Source organism: Rhinolophus ferrumequinum, chromosome 25 (genome assembly GCF_004115265.2).
Source record: "Rhinolophus ferrumequinum isolate MPI-CBG mRhiFer1 chromosome 25, mRhiFer1_v1.p, whole genome shotgun sequence".
NCBI classification, from domain to species: Eukaryota; Metazoa; Chordata; class Mammalia; order Chiroptera; family Rhinolophidae; genus Rhinolophus; species Rhinolophus ferrumequinum.
The window spans coordinates 32,456,160-32,476,093 of record NC_046308.1 but is presented as its reverse complement, the minus strand read 5'-3'; the positions used below and the strand labels follow the sequence as shown (position 1 = coordinate 32,476,093).

Here is a 19,934-nt window from a genome sequence, read left to right as displayed (position 1 = left end):
CCATGAAAGACAGCATGGCAATACCTATGGACAGATCCAGAAGGTGAGGTTCAATTTCTAGTTTCTCCTGTTGCTAGCTACTTGGCTTGCAGCAAATTCTTTAACATTTCTGTGCCTCAGTTTCCTCATTTGTCAAATATGGATACTAATAGTATTTAAACTCATAGGATAGGTCCAAAGATTAAATGAGTTCAAATAAGTAAAGTCCTGGCACATAATAAGAACACTCTGAGCCTTTGCTACTATTGTTTTTATCACCTTTACTAACCTTATTGTCATCTCCTACCCAGCACATCTGCCTCCGATCCCCTTGTACTTAAGTGAGAAGATCTATCCATTCCTAGGTCTGAACTTCCTCTGCTTTAACAATTATGCTTTATTGGAGGCCACCTTCTAAGTACCTCACTTGTGTTTGTCATTTTCTGAAAATCAGCATAGACATAGAGCTATAATTAACTTTTTTACTGGAATTCTTCCACACAGGTTAAATGACTTGCTTAAAGTAGGACAGAGTCAATGGCAGTAGCTGGAATGGAGTGAAGGCTGCTGATCTCCTGACTATACAGTGATAGATAAAAGTAGCTACTGTAATAGTGGAGTTCTTAGGTATTATTATTAGTGGACGTAACATTGGAGTTATTAGGATAGAATAAGGAGGGCCAAAGAAGACGAATGGCTACTTGAATGATGAGCCAAGACCTGCCACTCATTCCTTAGGCACTGACTGCCAGCAACAATTCACCTTAGATGGTTTGGCCTCTCACCTCCCCAGGGCTGGACTTTTGGCTATATATTTTTAATATGCTACGATATGCCGTAGAGCATAACAAAACACCAGATTCTATATCAATAGAGCGTCATGTGCTCAGGACTAGTCTGACACACAGCTTAGCAGTCAAATTTCCTTGGGAAGTCACAGACTCTCCAAATTTAGGTTTTCTCATCTACAAAATAAGGTTAATAGCAATTCTAACCTCATGTGGTTGTTAGAGAATCAAATGAAAATACGAAAATATTTCAAAACTTAAACGTGGTGTAAACATATAAACTATTTGAATTCTAACAAAAAAGATGATCTGAATTAGTAGCTGATTAATCTTGATTTTTGCTATCAGTAATAAAATAAGACAATAGTGCTGTGTTTCCCTGAAAATAAGACCTAGCCGGACCATCACCTCTAATGTGTCTTTTGGAGCAAATATTAATATAAGATCCGGTCTTATTTTACTCTAATATAAGATCTGGTCTTTAATATAATGTAATATATTATCATATCATATCATATCATATAATATCATATCATATCATATCATATATAATACCAGGTCTTATATTAATTTTTGCTCCAAAATACCCACTAGAGCTGATGGTCCAGCTAGGTCTTATTTTCGGTGAGCAATAGCGTAATGGGTTCAGACTGGGTCCTCTGTAACCAAACTGCGTGGTTAAGTTCAACAAGTTACCTACGCGAGCTCTCTGTGTCAGTCTCTTTATTTACAAAAGAACAGTAATAACACTGACATCATAAGGTTGTTAAGAAAATTAAACAGTTCATTCATGTAAAACACTTAGAATAATGCCTGGAACATGGACAACCTATGATAACAATATTAGCTACGATGATAACGATGATGATGAGGATGAGGAGGACGAGGAGGAAGAGGAGGAAGAGAAGAACATAATAGTGGTGATGATGATGACAGTGATGATGGTGGTGGTGGCCCTCTTTCATGCTTCTCTCTTTGAATGGATGAAATCTAACCATTTTAGACTGCTGCCATTTTTCTCATTATTGCCACTTGCATTATCAGGGACAGAACCACTAGCTCCTAGCCTAAGAATCCAGGCTTGCTGAGAGGTCCTAGCGTTTCTTACTGCTGTCTGCATGATGACAATGAAGTAAGGCTCTCATCAAGAGGTCCTTATAACCATGACAACACGAGCAGCACCACTCTACTGAGGATGTCATTGCCATGACAACAGCTGAGTGACCAAAATCAAGAGGTTTAGGAAAGTGCTGTGATAAAGAGAGAAAACATATCAACACACAGAGGAACGTGACCAAGAGCAGAACGGGGACTGGTCAGTGTGGACGCTTGGCAGCTAAGTCTAAGGAAGCAAAATGATGTGAAGAAAACATTGTGGTCATGCTCATTAAGTTGTACTGAATTCTTAGGAGCCTTGAGTTCTGGTTAGACAGACGCAGAGAGGAAAGGAACCGATTCTCTTCAATCCTTCCATATTACACATGTTCCCTATCAATCAAGGGTTTTTTCCCTCTCAAAGAAAAGAAGTGCCTCTAGGGAAATGGGGGCCATCAGAACAGATGTGTCAGGATTCTGAGGAGAAACATTTTGGATGGATACTTGGGAACTTACCCATAAGCCAGGATTAGGTGAAAAAGATGTCACTGTGTGTTACGGCAGGTACTTCCAGGTTGGTGATCTCTCGCCCACCTCTAACATTATTCCAGATTAAACACTGAGATTGTTTTCCTCCTCCTCCTTGCCTGACCTAAGGCAGCAGGGATGTCTGCATACTTTCCATGGTATAGATCTATAGGGAATGGAAGTGTTTGCCCCAGACAACTACCTCCCCCAGAATAGAACTTGGGTTGTGTCTGTCAACACTTCTGGGGTATGTAGTTGGCATTCCCCTTCGATCCCCTTTGGAACTTCCTCTGGGCATGGAGTGGGCTTCACTTGGATAATCATCTGTGGCCAGAAGGGGTGGCTGTCCATGACTAACTTGGTTCCTGTTCTAGTTTTAAAGAAAAGATGAATTCAGACATCCCTGTTCCAGCTGAGTATCTGGTCCATGGAGGCTCAAATATTGAGGACTTTGAGAACTTCTGGTCTATAGGGAGAGGCTGGGGGATAAGCAGAAATGATCCTATACTCCATGCCCTTTCTCATGGGCTGTTTCAAGCAATGTTTCCCATAAGTGCTCCAACTGTCAATCCCCTAGACTTCTTTGCAGATAGTCCCACCTCCAGACAATGTTCCTCGGTGTCACAGTCTGTTACTTGCTTTAGCAACGTGGCAACTTGGGCTTCAAATTTGCAGATCACTTAAAAGCCACATAAAGAAATGTTTGGGGTCACTTGGCTGAAGATCAAAATTTATAGGTTGTTCCAGAAGCAGAGACCCATCTTAGCTAATTCCTTATTTTATTTCATCTGAGGAAGAGGGACAACTGAGAAACTTAACACAAGTAATTACCCAGCAATATTAGCCAAGGGATGCTCGATGGAAGCCAGGTTGCTTTGACTTCATACACCCTTCTAACCACTAACTCCACATTCTGCTACCCCTTACAGCAAAGCTTCTCAAAAACGTTTATTACTCCCTCCATACTTTTTTCAACCTATACTCTCCCTTTTCAATTAATCCTTTATCTACTACCTTTTATCAGAACCAATTTTGCAATATCTCATACAAGTGCATTTTGCCAATTCTCAGCCATCTCCCTTGACTTCTAAGCAACACTTGTGCTATTCATCACTCCTTCCTTTTATGATGCATTCTCTTCATTTGTCTTTCAGATTTCTCTCATAGCTCTCTTACCACTTCTTCACAATCATCTTTGCTAGATTATCATCCTCTTTTTGACACCTAAATATCGTAGTGCCCAGAGGCCCAGTCCACAGAACTCTCCTCCATCTTTGGTCTGTGGGTGGCAATGCCCCACATAATGGCTTTAAATACCACCTGAATGCTGATGACCCCTAGCTTTATTTTTCTAGCCCCTGTACCCTGACATAGCAAACTATCTACTCAACATTTCCACTTATGTATCTAAAGTACCAAGCTCCTTATTTTCCCCTTACAAGCCTGTCCCTTTTGGCATTCTTCATGGCAGGAAATAATTTTATTAGTGACCATTAGCACAGGCCACAAATCTTTGAGTCACCTGTGGTTCCTAATTTCTTCTCACAATCTCTATCTAATCAATGAGCAAATCTCATCAGCTTTAATTTCAGAATATACTCCAGATTAAACGTAGGCTTACCACTCTACCACTCCAGTCCATGCCATCACCATTTTGTGATGGATTAGAGCAACAGTATCCTACCTGGTATTCCAATTGCTACCCTTACACTACCCTTGACCTCTTTCTTTTCAAGCAGGTAAAATGACCCTTTAAAACATTTATTAAATTATTTCACTCTCCTCTTTAAAACTTGCCAGTGTTTTCAATTGAAGCAAATTCCAAGTTTTTAACATGGTTTTCAAAGCACTACATGACTGACTCTTGGCTCTCTTTACAACATTTTATGTTACTTGTCTCTGTTTTAATATACTTGCTTAAATTTTAATATCCTCACACATGCCAAACATATTCCCAACTCATGGCTTTGTTACTTGCAGGTACCTCTGCTTGGAACACTCTCTCTTGATATGTCCCATTGATTTTACTCGGGTATCTAGTTCTCGACTCAGGCTTTCTCTCAACACTCTAACTGAAGTAGTATCACTTATTAGTCTTTACCCTATCTCTGTTTCACTTTTCTCCATAGTACTATCTCTCCCTGATAATTAGGTTGCATATTAATTTATCAAATATTAGCTATACTCCCAGACTCTAGCCCCATGGGAAAGGGGCTTTGAATGCTGTGTTCACAGCATGGTCTGAAGCATCTAGATATATTTTAGGTACTCAATGAATATCCATTGAAGCAAAAATGACTGCCTAATTCTGCCTATTTCTCATATCTCTGTTTTACTCTATAATTTCTGTTCAATCTAATAAATCCTGATTCTCTAAAAAAATAAATAAGTCTGGGTTGTTATGATCATTTTTGGAGCAAAGGGAGCTATCCCACATGGTCCAATAGGCAGAAATATATCAGACACTCACTACTTCCTAATATCCTACCTATTTCCACATGGGAGACAAGCCAGATGAATAATCCCCAGTCCCCCAAAACAGGCATCGAAGGAGGCAAAACCAGAATGGGATTCCTTCTCAGTTTGGCCCCTACCCTCACTCCCAAACCACATTAAAATAATCACCATATTCTGGCAATTTGGCCCCCTACATATCTCAACATTCCATGTTCTATTCTCTGCTCCTGCTACCTCATGATCTTGACCTTGACCTTTTAATGGCTTCCTGAAGGTCAGTCTCCTTGCTTTGGATCACAAGAAGCCTTGATCTTGCCAACCGACACCTACTGTCAACACCCCACCTTCAGGTTCAGGAAGAAAAGGGATTTCTATCCCTTATCACAGATACAGGCTGCAGCTGAAATCTGTGAGATGTGGTTTCACTATCTTCATCAGGACATGGGACTAAATCCAACATGCCTCACATCTCTCTCACTGCCAGATGACCACGCAAAGTGTGACCCTTTCCCTCCCCATCATCAGTGCCCTCTGCACTTTCATTCCTCGCTTCTCCCTATCTTCCAAATCTGATCGTGGTGCCCTGTGGAACCCTCAGTACCTAAGCACAACGCTCACCTAAAGCCTTCAGCCTCTTGGTTGAGCATTCTGTGACCTGCTTTTGTTAATTAAACCCAGCTGTTTCCTGAGGGCAGTGCTTCTTCAGTAGTTTTCTCAAGGAATTTCAGGGTTTTTTTTGGCATCAGCTGATGATCTTCCTTATTCCTCAGGATTACTTGAAAACCATTCTTTCACATGTTTATTGAAAACGCTTGCTCCTTCAAAACTCTTGCTCTCTGGCAGCGTTGCATCTACCCCTCTTCTTCCTTGCAGCCAATGACTGATGTCCTGAGCTCCTCATGATCCTTTGAAGGCTTTCACACTTGGCTCACAGCCCTACTTGTCACTAACCTCAGCGATTATCTGGGGTGACTTCAGTGTCCCCTTTGATGATTTGTCAGACACCTGTACTATCAGCTACCTGGGCCCGTCTTCTCCATGGACCTTCTTCTCTGCCTCAGTCATATGCAACCATTGTCACTGGCCTGAACATGTCATTCTCTGGAACCTGAAATCACTAATTAAGGGGCCGCGATTTCTGATTTCAACCTTGTAACTTTCCAGCATGCCTGCTCAACTACTCCCATTATAACCCCATGCTTGCTGTTTTCAGTCATTCATTAAACACATATTTATTGATTGTCTATAATGGGATGGGCATCTTGCTAAGCATGGGTACACACAGTGGTAAACAAGGAATAGCATGCTGCTTGCCTTCATGAAGTTTACAGTCTATTGAGAGGTGGGCAGGTATTATATTAAGTAAATTGCCTATAGCCACATGGCCTTCTTGGTGATCCTTTAACATGCCAGATGTGTCCTGATTGAGTGCCTTTGTACTCACCATTAGCCCTACAGGGAATATTCCTGCTAGAGCATTGTTGTTTCCCAACTTTTATGGGATCTTCTTAATGAATCCATCCCTATCTACTCTATTTGAGATAACCCCCAAACAATGTCTGATAATCTCTGCTTCTTATCCTGAATATTTTTCAAAAGTATATACCATATCACACATTGTAAGGTTTACTTATCAACAGGCTTCTGTCTCTTGCACTAGAATATAAGCTGTATGATGCCCAGGCTTTGTCTGCTTTGTCCATTCATATATCTCCAGTGCCTAGGATTACTGAGTAGTGCATAGAGATTACTGAGTAGATAAATGAATCAGTATATGAAGAATCAAAATTGTTTTGCCAAGGAGTTGTCCTGGGGGTAAAATTTACATCACTTTCTCAGCTTTAAGCCTACTCTGGAATGGTATGTGATAGAATGAATAAATCAATAGAGAGAGAAAGTCATTTGTCTTTCTCTAACATGCAGATGACTGGCCAAAAAACTTCAATCACAGTGACCTCCGTGAACCATTCCATAAAGGGTGAAACTATGATGCAAGGGATTGCAGAAGAAACACAAGGGTTCCTGAGCTACAGATCAGTTAAACAGGAGTCCTGAATCTATTATGGAAGAATGATAAAGTCCAAAGTCATTCCTTTTAACTTTCTGTTAGAAGAGGGCAAGGAATTTGTTCTTTTGGGGAAAGGGGCGGGGGTAAGCAGAGTGGAATCAGCCTCTGTTGGAGAGCAGTAAGAGGCTAACATGATCTTCCTAGGGAAGGAAGGGCTATGTCTTCCTCACCCTCAATGCCGAGGCTGACTGTGCAGTAGTATTTGGAGAACCTGTGCAGCCTCGCCAAGAAGAAAGCTGGAGACTTGATTTCAGAGCAACTGAATTGCTATCCTGCTCATTCCCTTCCAACCACCCTGGCTCCAGTGGGAAAAACATTTTATACCACTAGGAAGGTGAAGTATGCCAAATACCACAAGGACATATAGGAAAGCTGAATGGAGTCAGATAATGAAAAGTATACCCTGAAATCCAGCAATTTCTTCTCATATCTAAAGCTGTTAATGTGTAAAACAACCTAATAATAACAATCAAAGGAGAGGACATGCCATTGTGTAAGTGAATGCTAGTATTTAACATGAGGAAAAAATAAATCAAGTCAGAAAGCAGCTGTATCGCTGCTGTGTGCCGTGGTTGTTCAAGGTGGAGGGAGACGGGGGAGAGAGCATGTAACTCAAAAAGGCAAACTTGGTGGGAGGAAGAGCACTCACCTGAGAACCAGGAGAGGTCTACATCCTTTGCTCAGAGATATTAATGCAGAGATCCACTGAAGGGAGCTTGAGATTACTGGGGAGGATGAAATGCCAAGGTGAGGCATGTTACCCAACCTGGAGTCCAGCATCTGCACAAGAGCGTGGATGAATTTGCAAGAGTCCTATGACAAAGTGGACAATACCCAAAGCCCTAGGCTGGCAGGAGGTCTGAAACCAGAGAATAGCCATTGCTCTGCTCCTGAGATCTAGAAGAAGCAATGGGTCAAAAATCAATGCGGGAAATCAACACACATTAAGAATATGGGTCTTACAGTAAAAAAGACTTGGATTTGAATTTTGCTTTGGCTATTTAATACTTGTGGGCAAAGTATCTCCTCTAACCTCCATTTCTTTATTACTAAAATGGAAATAATACCTACTTATTGAGGGCATTTGTGAGAGCCATATATATATATGGCCTCTTTATAAAACTTACAAAACCATATATATATATGGCAGAGTGTCCAGCACATAGCAAATCCTATATAGGCAGTAATTCTTAAACTTGAGTGTGTATCACAATCCCCTGAGAATTTGTTAAAATGCAGGTTTCTAGGTCTCACCACCCTAGGTGCAGGGTATAAAGCAGGTGATGCTGATGCTGCAGGTCGAGGGACCACCCTCTGAGAAAGATGAGAAAGATGCTATACAGCACAGTGGTTAGGCACATGTATACGGGAGACACTGCCTGGGGTGGGAGTTCAGCACTGCCAACTGGAGCTGCATGACCTTCGCCCATGGCCTGACCTCTAAGCTTTGTTCTCTCACTGGGAAAGCAGGCTAATCACAGGACCTGACTCACACTGTTGCTGCGAAGAATCCATATTACTATGTATAGTCAATGTTCAGAAGAGTGCCTAGCACATTTCAAAGAATCCACACCCTATTAGTTATTGCTATTTTTGGGTGATAAAGACTGTGGTTTAGACTCTAAGGAAAAAGCAGTCACCACAGGTCAAGTCAAGGTTCAGGATCCAAAAGTAGGTACAAAGTCAGAATCGCACATTGAAGTTCCAGTGACAAGGACATTTTGAATGGACACGTTCTCAAGATCACATGGCAATTATGGTAGACCCTAGACATGGAACTCCTGACGTCTACAGGGCTGCTCTGGAGGGGAGGGTATTGTGATTGCGGAGGGTGGTGAGGCCGTGCTGAGGCCCTTCTATGCCCATCGAGTTGCCTGTCATGGGTGCTCCTCAGAGATGGGTTCTCTTGGCCTGGAGAGGCTATGATTTTAAGGAGTTTTTGCACCTTACTGAGCCAGGGCTGGTTAGCGTCTGTGGGGAAGATGATACAATCTCCTTGCGTTTTTGTTTTCTTTTTGTTCCATCAAAACAGTTCTGCATGGTAACGGTCGCCAAGTACCAGCATAAATAGCCTAAGTCTCAGGAGAATGTGGGGGAGGATGCTGTTAGCAACGTCTGAATTCAGCAGACGTCTGATTCTACAACATTTTTCAAGGGTTTTAAAATAATTGGGTAAAACCACAAACAGTGTCTGTGGTATGCACTTCTGCCCTTGGTTTCTAGACTGAGGCTTGATTTCATATGTTCTCAATTCCAGCACATTGAACTCATTAATTTTCCCACTAGTCTTTTTATGATTTTTCTCTTCTTTGAAGTAGGAAGTTGAACAGCTATAATATTGCTTTAAACCAGATCATAAATATTAAACTTACAAAAACCCTTATTGACATTGGCAAATTTTACCCTAACTGTATCTATCTAGCTATAATTTTATAGTTAAGGAGAATTACGGAGTTAAAGAGTGATCTATAAATGTCTTACTCTACTTTCTTCTCTCCCACCTTAGTCTGCACGTCGGTGTTTAAACCATTTGCTTAACTAGTTTCTGGACACTTTGCCCCATACTTGAGGCCGTACACCAGTTTATCTTTATCATAATAAATCATTTTCTCTATATAGGTTGGGCTCTCGCACCTTATGCTCCGCTGCTACTCTATACAGGACATCTGCCACTTTCCATTATGATGCATTTTTCTCTCCCACCATCAATGACCAGTGTAATATCTTTTGCAATAGCAATTACTTGGCCCTCCTGGGATAGCTGCTTGCGGTACCCTGGGAATTTTAATCAACCACCTCTGTTAATTAGAACATGGTGGGGGTTAGGGAGGTGCTGATTAAGTACCTTTGACTATCCATTCTGGCAATTGACTGAGCTTGGGCTTTTGTAAGAACTCAGCCTTTTCAGGCAAAATAATTTAAATTTTCTCCCTTTTTGTTCTTGTATCATGGGTAAGAATGAAGAGGAAGGGGCTGGCCAAGGCTGTGGAAGCTGACGTTGTTGGGCACCTACTATGCTTCCTTATGGGACCAGACGCTTTGCACTGGAGAGCACATTTAGTCCTAGCTGCATCCATGTTAGAAGGGCATTGTTATTTCTATTTTGCAGATGAGGCGTCTAGGGCTTGGTCCTGGGGGTAGACCAGGGGCACAGTTGGGGAGGACTTTTTTTTAAGAATTCCTTTAATGATTTGGGAAACAAATGATCCACAGTTGAGAATGATAGGCAGAGATGAAGCTTCTAAATCTTACTCGTTAGTCATTACAATTGGTTTTATTTTAAATTATGCACCAGAAAACTTAATTTTAAAAAGGAAAGAAAACATACCATATCTACAGATTGGATACCTCTTTGTTCAACAATCACTAACAGGACCCGCAAGTGTCTGGTGCTGTGCTAGTCACTGGGGTAAAATAAATGTTGATCCCTAGGACAACAGGAGGATCTCACCAGCCTGTGAGCAACTGGAAGAATCACCATTGGTAGAAATGCGTGCAAAGTGCTGTGGGATGTCCAAGAAAGGAGTGACTCACTCTGTCTAAAGAACTTCATCAGAGGCTTTCAAACTGGTGGCATTTGAGTATGGTCTTAAAACAAGAGTAGAACTTGATCCAAAAGGTGCATGCAGGACAATGCTCTAGGGACAACAGATGGCAAGTGCGAGGTAGGAATGCCAAGTATGTGGTGAATGTCAAGTTGTTAGTATGACTGCAGGGAGTGGGGCAGTCAGGGCCCCAGACCACTTCATTACAATTCTATGTGTCACACCACGGAACAAGAACATTGTGAATAAAACCATGCATTTTCAGAGAGGTTTATCACTATCCCAGAATGAGCCAGCTGGAGAGTAGTGGAAGGGAACTCACATCCTGTTGGATCTGCCTTCAAAGGCCATCACTTTCAGACAGATCACTGCTCTCTATGAGGCACCTGTGGAAATGGAGCCATTGCAGGTACCAAGCCTCAAAGAAGGGACAGATCTGCCCAGTCCAAAGACTGATGTAGAAGAATGAACGCGCTGGAAAATTTATGCCTGCCCTCAGGAAGCAGATGTATAGAGCAGACATACTCACTGTTTCCCACACCCACTTCTGGGGTGAAATGAGAGGGAAAAGCTCCTTCTTTCAATTGCCTTTTTTGGATTCTAATACTCCAGCAGAAGACAGGCAGGCAGCAGGTCCCTTGGGCAGGGATCCTGCCCTGCCTGCTAGCAAAAAGACACAGACCCCAAGGCTTCTTTCCTCCCTCAGGTCCCTGTTTCTTGAGAGCTTAGGCTACTTCCTAGTTTCATAGCACTGGTGGCCAAACTGGAGAGTTAATTTAGTCACTGAATTCCCCCTTGGCATATAGCAGAAAAGATGTATAGCCTATATCAATTAACTACAGGGCAACCCAACCAAAATGAGATTCCAAGAGTGGTCCAGAGTTGGCACAGAGATCTTTCATAAATTTTTTTTTCCTTTTTTTTCTTTCCGGTCCTTTCCTGCTGTATTGGTTACCATCCATGGGATCCATGAGTCAGGTGATGCCGTTAGTTCCGCTTTGTGCTCCTTCCCTCCCCTCCCCTCTCCTTTTGCTGGAGAAATTTTTCTCTCTGCCATCCTAATAATCCCTGTGCCACACGGGGCTCCTGATGCTGGTGCTGACAGCCTGCTCATCAGTGCCAGGGTGCTGCAGTCAGCCGCTGGCGCGCCAGAGCTCCGCTCCTGACACTTTTTCACAGAGCTGTCACCGGAGTCATGGCGCCTGCCAGCTCTGGCTGAACTCAAGCTGTGATACCTCCAGTGCCAATTAGTGTTTCAGTGTCCTGCCTGGCTGGGGAGGAAGGCATGTCAGTGCTGACAAATGGGAAAATAGGTGGGTGTGTGGCAGGGGCTGGGGAGGGCTCAGGACCTTGGCAAGGAGAAGAGCTCCCATCCAAGGGTCACTTTGTCCTTGCCTTTCAAACCTCTGAGAAACAAGCAGTGGGACAACCAACTGCCCACCAGGCCTCTTCAAGCACAGCAGGAGAATCGATGTGCGAAGGGAAGAGATTTGGCAGTTAAGAAAGGTTGCTTAGTCCTGTAGGTAAGGGTATGGATGTCATGCAGAAGTGCCCACTCTGCACTGTGGAAAGAGAAGGCTTCCATATCAAGGGCTTGGTTTGGAACTCAGTGGACCTATGGTCCTTCTATTACTCTGCACCCAGGGTCTTATGTGGCCCTGGGGAGAAACCGATCAGTCAATCTCTAGCCCACCTCAGTTCACACACTGTAGCGAGTGGGACGAATTTTAAAAATACTATTTCTCCTTTTTTGGTTCTCATTTCTTTCTTTGTATTGTCTTTTTTTTTTTTTTCCAACCCATTAGGAGCACACAATTTTCATATGTAGTTGAACTAACATCCAGGATTGTTTTACAAAATATTTGGGCGCCATTGAGGACCTAGGCATGGGTAGGATTTGGAACAGTAAAACACCAAAAGGATCACATGTCCCAGAAAGACCAGAAGAAGACCATGTCAGAGAAACACACATATCAGGAAGACACATGCAGTGCGGCAGATGAGGGCAGATGTGAGCGTACAGAGTCAGGCTCTTCAAAGTCACTTGTGAGCCTTCTCAAATTTTGTTGAAGAGAACATGAAAAGGAGTCCCTCCTTCAAAGAGAAGTCAAGCCCTGTTACAGCAGGTTCCCCACTAGATAAATTTAAGGAAAGGCTTGAAGATCCTGTGAAGACTGGAGAGAATGTCCTAGAGACTCACCAGCAGAATTGAAGCAGAAAACACACTAGGTCTCAATTGCAAGATCAAAGTGGAGGAGGATTCCTCATGAATCAGGATGAAGTCTTTGAACTGGGAGAATAGACATGCTCCTTTGGGGCACTGGCACATACAAGTGCTTGTTCACTGAATCAACAAGTATTTATTGAATGCTGTGTAGGTGCTGAGCATTGTGCTAGGAAGCGAGGAATCAAAGATGAGTGAGATGCAGGCTGTTGTCTCAAAGAATTCATGAATTAGAGATCAGGGCATGTCTTTGAACAGCTCACTGGACTTTACTGAGCCTCAATCAATATCTGGGTACAAGGCGTTCTTTCAGTAGTCTCAGTGAGGTTTTTATTTTCAGTGTTTTATTTGATAGGTGACAGATGGAGGTAGGTGCACCCAAGAAGGGAACTCCATTAGGACACTCAGTGATCCCTGATTCCATATGTAGAGTGGAACCCACATATCACTGATCATATTCATGCCTTCACCTGAATTTTATGCTGGGCTCCCAGGAACGTGACAACATAGGTATGTCAGCCCTCTCTCTAAAGGTCTTACAATCCAACAGAAATTGTAAACAGAAAACTTGGGTTTTGAGAATACTTTTCTATGAAGAGTGAGGTCCTAAAAAGCATCCTTTTAGAATGTACTTTAAAAAATATGTTTTTTCTGTTTACTTAGGGAAGACCCCGAGGAACTGAGAACACTAAAGGTATTCTTTTGGAGATAGAAAGACTAGAGCTTAAGGGCCGTGCTAAAATAAATTCTTGTATGCCTAGAAGAAGACAAAATACAAAGCACAGAGTCATGAATGGGGAATGTGTCTAAAGGAGACTGGACACACTGATGGTACGTTGTCACCGGGAGTAGTATGCTAACATTTACCGGAATTTGGTGAAGAGTCTTATAACACATTCATGCAGACTGAGGTGGCATTTTGGTGTGAGACAGTGAGACGGGGGCGCTTCCTTTTGAAAACACCAAGGCCCATGTAGGTGCAAACATCACCTATACATTCCAAAACAGGTATGCGGATAAGGGCAGGTATCTTTACAAGGCTAGTGCACTTTCTCCTTAAACTCTTGGGAGTATTAAGTCCATGTGGGGAACTAAAAAGAAATACAAACAGTAATAATAGGTGGAAAACTACTTCCCACAATCGATGGCAATGCAGAGAGGTAGCTTAGGAGGCCTCACCTCTCTCTCCATCTTGGATATGGGTAACTGACATTTTTTATTTTTATTTTTATCTGAAGTAAAGTGCTAGGCAGAAAAAGCTAAGGCAAGTCCCCGCCACTCCCTTCCTACCAGACAGTCACTCCTAGCTTCTGTGTATTGAAATGCATAAGCCACTACTAATAAGATGATGGTTAACATTTCTACATTCCTTTGCCACATAAAATGTGGTCAAGACTGGAAATGCACATTCTAAAGTGGTTTAGCTTATTGCAAGTAGCAACAGATGAGTTATGATGGAGGAAACTATGATTATTCAGAAATGTACAGAACAAACACATCAGTCTGGAGAGAGAAAATCCCATGTAGCCATCAGGGTTGCCAAAAGTGCTTAGCGTCGATCAGCTATCCATTCAGGGATTTGGTGGACGTGTGCATAAGAGTGATCTTGAGTGAGACATGATCAGCCCACGCAGAATAGGACAAAGGATGACAGTGGCTCTTTCCCTTTGGAACCTTTGCTAAGGTGCAGCATATCTTGTTCTCCAAGGTACATCAAATCTGTACTAACTTGTTTAAAATGAGCGTCCTTTGGAAATATTGAGTGGGGAAAGATGAAGATCTGACTGCTAGGGTCTCCAGCTTCGGCTCAGATTTGGCAGCAGCCCCACGCCATCTCTGATCTCCAAATAATTAGTCACTGGGAAAACGGTACTCGGGTGCGTCCCCAGGTAATTAGTTACTGCGTGGCATGTCTCATCAGTGTGGATCTGAGATAGCAAATCTGGACCAGGGATCTGGACAAATTGTTCATCTAAATTACTCTGATCCACAGGTAGATTCTGAGAATCCTGCTCTTCTCTCTTTGATCCATCTTCTGTTTCCATAGCAGCTAAAACCCCAGTAAAATGGAAGCATCTGGCCCAGGCTCAGGTAGTGTCCTCTGGGGAAATGAGACGGCTAGATGGCCACAAAATGGGGTGGGGGACTCTAAACACAACAGTGTGAACTTCAGTAGGATGAACAGAAGAGGGCTCCAACACCAGAAGGGCGAGAAGAGAGAGGAAAAAAAAAAAGAGAGGGAGAGAAATGTGGAATGAAATTAAATTAAAGCAGAAACATTCAGAAGGCTGTGAGAGAAAGGGAAAGCAAAGAACAAAAGGAAAAAGCACAAAAGGGCAAGACAGAAGGAGAAGAACTACGGAGGAGAAAACAAAAGAAAACAAAACAAAAAACACCTAGAGAAGGAAAAAAGCTGAGGGGCCAGAGGGGAAAATGAGAAACGACATCAAACAGGAGACGGTGGAAGATCTGTGAGAGGAATGGGTGCAATGCCTCTTGACATAAGGCAAAGCAAGTCTACCTGGGATGACAAATGTCCTGCAGATTCTAAAGGCTCAGACCACCCTGGCACCCAATAGCACTGGGGACTCAGTGTTCAGCAGTGATGAATGGCATGCACCATAGTGTTATTAAGTCTGTGCATTTGGATGGCCCCTCCTTCAGATGTACCCCAGGCCCACATTCCATCATTAATGATCCCATTCACAGCTGAAGCTTCCTCCCAGATTTTAGGCCAGGCCACACTTCAGGTCATGTCAAATCAAGAGAGTGGCAGAGACATGACTGGCTTTCTGATCCTTCTGCATCAGGAATGGCCGGCATGGTATACCTCCCAGGAATTTCGGCTAAACACACTGAAAGTCTCATGCCTGCTCTGAGCACCTCTATCAGGGCAAATTGTCACTGTCTGAGAGAGGGAATTTGGCATCTGTGGCCCATTCATAGCCCTAAACGGGTTTTTTAATGTGCAAGTACAGGGGACACGGCCATGCATTGCCTCCTTCAGGAACAGCGGATGTCTGCCTCATAGGGTGAACATACTGCTGGTGGACAGTATGGCACCCTTATGGGGACTGTCTCATATGCAGAGAGAGGCCTGGCTCAAGGTCACGGCCTTCCTGGGGACAGCCCAAATTCAGAGACTGACTGTTGTGTTGGAATAAAAGGCCAGCTTCCTCACCTCAATTGAGCATTTCTGAAGGGTCATCCTAGCTTCAGAACTCTCCATAAGGTCAGTTAAGATATTCCACTGGACTGCACTGCAGCTCAGCTTCTCCAACTGCCCGGCTCTCTTCCTTGCCTTCCACAGGGTCAATTCTAAGACCATCTCAAATAAACTTCTTGCAGGTCAATCACCTTCTTAGGGTCTGCCTTTGGAGGACCCAACATGCAACACCCAGCAAACAGCTCCCACTATAATGCCTTTAAAATCCTTAAATCTTCACTACTCAGCAATACACATACCTATATACATAGATGCATATGTAAATATATACTATATGCATATATATTAACCAGCAATAATCAGTGAAATTAAGGTTCTTTATGTATGTCTCTGCTCAAATGTCACCTTTTCAAAGGCTTTCCCTGACCAAATCTTGTATATTTCTCTCACTCTTCTATGTTCTCATCCTTATCACCACCTTACATTGTATATTCAGTCTTTTGGTCATTTTTCTCATGAGAATGTGAGCAGAAACTTGTATGTTTTTATTTGTATATCCTCAGTGATTAGAAGTATGTCTAGACCAGGGGTGTCCAAACTTTTTTCAACGTTTTTCACCAAGGGCCATGTGTGGTAAAATATACAAACAGCCGGGCCACTCACTTGAGGTGAAGTATGTATTGCCTCACCTGGTTTATTTAAGTAAACTAAATATATTTTTGGAATTTTCTGCGGGCCAATTAAAAATGGATTGTGTGCCGCAGTTTGGACAGCCCTGGTCTAGACTATTGCAAACACTCAATAGATACTGAAGAACACATAATTTAATACACCTTGAATAAAAGCTAGCTTAATGGTCAATGGTATCTACCTTAAATTCTAAAGGTTTAATGTTCAATCCATGAAAGCACAAAACAACACTTAGTCTGGTCTATACAACATTTAGATATTTAGAGAAAGTAAATTTTGCAGTTTAGTTATCTAGGATAAAACAGCAGCAAAATTACAAAACAACTAATGGACTAGAGACCAGATGTTTGGCAACATTGAAGAAGCACAAATTTGGAAATTTTCCTTTTGGAGATATGGCCATTCAAAGCTTTCATTCATCATGGTGTGTTTGTGTTGTCTATCTCTTAAAACAACAAGCTAAACAATAACACCAAAGATAATTGTCCCAACATCAAATACGGCCAGTGAATTTCTTCCAGAATATTTTACCACCATTTCATCCACCAACAACTGGGATTCAGTTCCCAGAGATTGGAGAGATCCTTAAGTAGGAGTGCTGAAATCTTAGAGGATACGCCCGTCTTGCAGAGAACACCAAAGTTCTCTGCAGAGCCATGTGCGTTGTTATCAGGCTACCAAGAAGGCAGGACCCTTTGCATGTAGTCACCACCTCAGTCACCTCCTAGTCATGGCCAGCCATTCTCCCAGTTCCTCTAATGACACGATACACCAAACTGCTCTCTTACCTTTGGGGGAGATGTGTCTCCAGGTAACCGTAGGCTCTGGTCTACCCGTGGCTATGCAGGTGAGGCTGATATTGTTTCCTTCATTAATGGAGATATCTGAAGAAATCTCTACAATTTTGGGAGATACTGTGGAGACAAAACAGATAGAAAGAAAATGAAAATCCTGTTGAAATGCTTCTTTGTGTCTTAAGATAATAGCAGGCAGAATAGCCCAGGGACTGAAATATAGGGACTACAGGATGAGAAATTAGAGGAATTATCCTAAACACAAAAGAAGCATCTTACCTTGAATTTAGCTTCTATTTCCTGCTATTGAAACACAAAGTCAGGGAGTCCAAATGGAAATGGATTCCACTGCAATACAGCAATACCTATTCTAGCCTCCACTCTCTTCCTGTCTGCACTCTCACCCCCACCCATTCCGACACATACACACAAGTCATTCTCCACACTGCATTCAGAGTCACTTTATATAATGCAATTCTGATTATGTCACGCCTCTGCCTAAACACCTCCATTTGTTCCCTATTGCCTGCCTGATAACATCCACGTGCTTTATCTTAGCATAGCAGGCCGTTCAGAATCAAGCATCAACTTATGTTTCCACTGATATGCCCAGTGATTCCATCTCAACGTATCCCCATGTCATCCCGAACACATCATGTCCTTCCTGGTCATCAAGCCCTTTGGATCTATATTGTTCCTTATGTCCTTCCTAGAAAACGTTCAGTCATCCTTTAAGGTCCAAATCAAACGCCACTTGGTTGCAGCTTTTCCTACCCCAACTCTTCTCTGCACTCCTGCATAACTGTAATTGAACCCTGCTTCTCAGCCCTGTCCCCAGAGGACATTACACAGGCCTGATGGTGAGTCATAAGGAAGGTTGGTAAGCCAGAACATACTTGGTCTTTCCTCTCTCCATTGTCTAAATCAATCTTCCAAGGAGGTGAGGGGTTCATTTTAATTGGCAAACTTGCGGATAGGACCCCACATTTCATTCAGTCTTCTGTTTTGGAGCCAGGCTTCCCTTAGAAAGCTATGCTCTGTTGTGCTCCTGCTCAGGCAGGGGCAGTGTCCCACGGGCACGATATACCACACAACACAGCAGCAGTTGCCTGTGGGCAGCTGTCTCATTTTGGGATTCAGAGTTAGGAGCTAATTATTGTTGCACATCTAACTCTAACTCTCCAGTATCATTTTCAAAACTAGTGAATGTGATATTAACTTCACGGAGGACTATTCATTTGTCTTGTCTGCCAGTTGGCTTGTAAAGTAAGAGTGTCATTTATTAGGCTTCCCAAACTCCAGTTCCTGGCACTTATCCCGCTATGTTATGGTTATTTGCTTGGCATCCTTCCCCCACTAGACCATGAGCTGTTTGACAGGCCGAGCCATGACTTACTTATATCTATATCCATAGTAAAACCTCAACAAGTATTTATAGGATGCAATTATAATGGTTGGGTATTCAAGAGAACCACCTTCCCAACCTGCTACATGTTTGTAGCAACCTCGGAATTGGATCATGAACACACACTATCTCAGTTCTGCTGACACTGGTTTTAACTCATGACTTCTTCGCAAATTAAGTGGGCCCTCCATCCAGCTCTTTTAGGTTTCTTCATGTTAGTTTCTTTCCTTGAATAAGCACTTTGCTCAGCCACCACACTGTGTGAACCCCAGGTTACATCATCCACCCAACACACAATGCCTTCTGTCTTGTTGGAGATCCCAGGAAAGCCGACCGTCAATCTTGTTCCCTGTTCCAAGGCTAGAGTGCACTCCTCACGCAAAAATCAGATTGGCTGGAAATTTCACTGCTCATCTGTCCTCTACCTTAACCATTCATCAATCACTCCTAATTGTGTTGGATTTCCTCCTTCACAAAAAGGGAGTATCATGCAGAAATCTTCCCTTAGTCTTTGTTCCTTTCCTTTTTTTTTAATTAAAGTTTATTGGGGTGACAATTATTAGTAAAGTTACATACATTCCAGATATACAATTCTGTATTACATCATCTATAAATCCCACTGTGTGTTCACCACCCAGAGTCAGTTCTCCTTCCATCACCATATATTTGATCCCCCTTACCCTCATCTCCCACCCCCCGCCCCCCTCTTCTTAAAGTTTTCTTCCATTTCTTTCCCACATTCCACACACCTGGGAACACTCATTAATAACCATACATTGCACTTTGTTTCCTTATCCTCATGCCCTTGATGCTGATTTGGATCGCTTACACTCTTCTCTCCAACTATCTGTACCTATTGGAATTGGTCCAGGCCTGGTTGCATTAGCACCCCTTCCATAAGGTATTTCAGGTAATCTCCAAAAGTCTGTGACCGTTCCTTCCTGGGGATCCCATAACTTCCTTTAAAGCATTCAAAATAAACTCACTCATGTTACATTTGTCTCATTTTTCTTCTATGCTATGACTTAACTGAATATAAGATATGAGCAAGAGCCTTATTCATTTTAAAATTTTTTTCATATCCTGAGTAGGGTGTTTTCCATAAAGTAAGTACCAATTAATCATTTTTAGATTTAAATTCACATTGAGTTTCAGATAGAGAGGCAGTGTGTGTGTGTGTGTGTGTGTGTGTGTA

General features: G+C 42.5%; 1 protein-coding gene across 15 annotated transcripts in view; it reads right to left on the bottom strand.

Annotated features, from left to right (window-relative positions):
* The window catches only part of NTM (neurotrimin), a 973,593-nt gene that overhangs the window by 102,638 nt on the left and 851,021 nt on the right, over window positions 1–19,934 (bottom strand). For all 15 annotated transcript variants that reach the window (XM_033097830.1, XM_033097826.1, XM_033097822.1 and 12 more), the window contains one exon: window positions 17,329–17,454. In XM_033097830.1, the coding sequence (XP_032953721.1) occupies window positions 17,329–17,454 (126 nt within the window). The remainder of the gene's footprint in view (window positions 1–17,328; window positions 17,455–19,934) is intronic.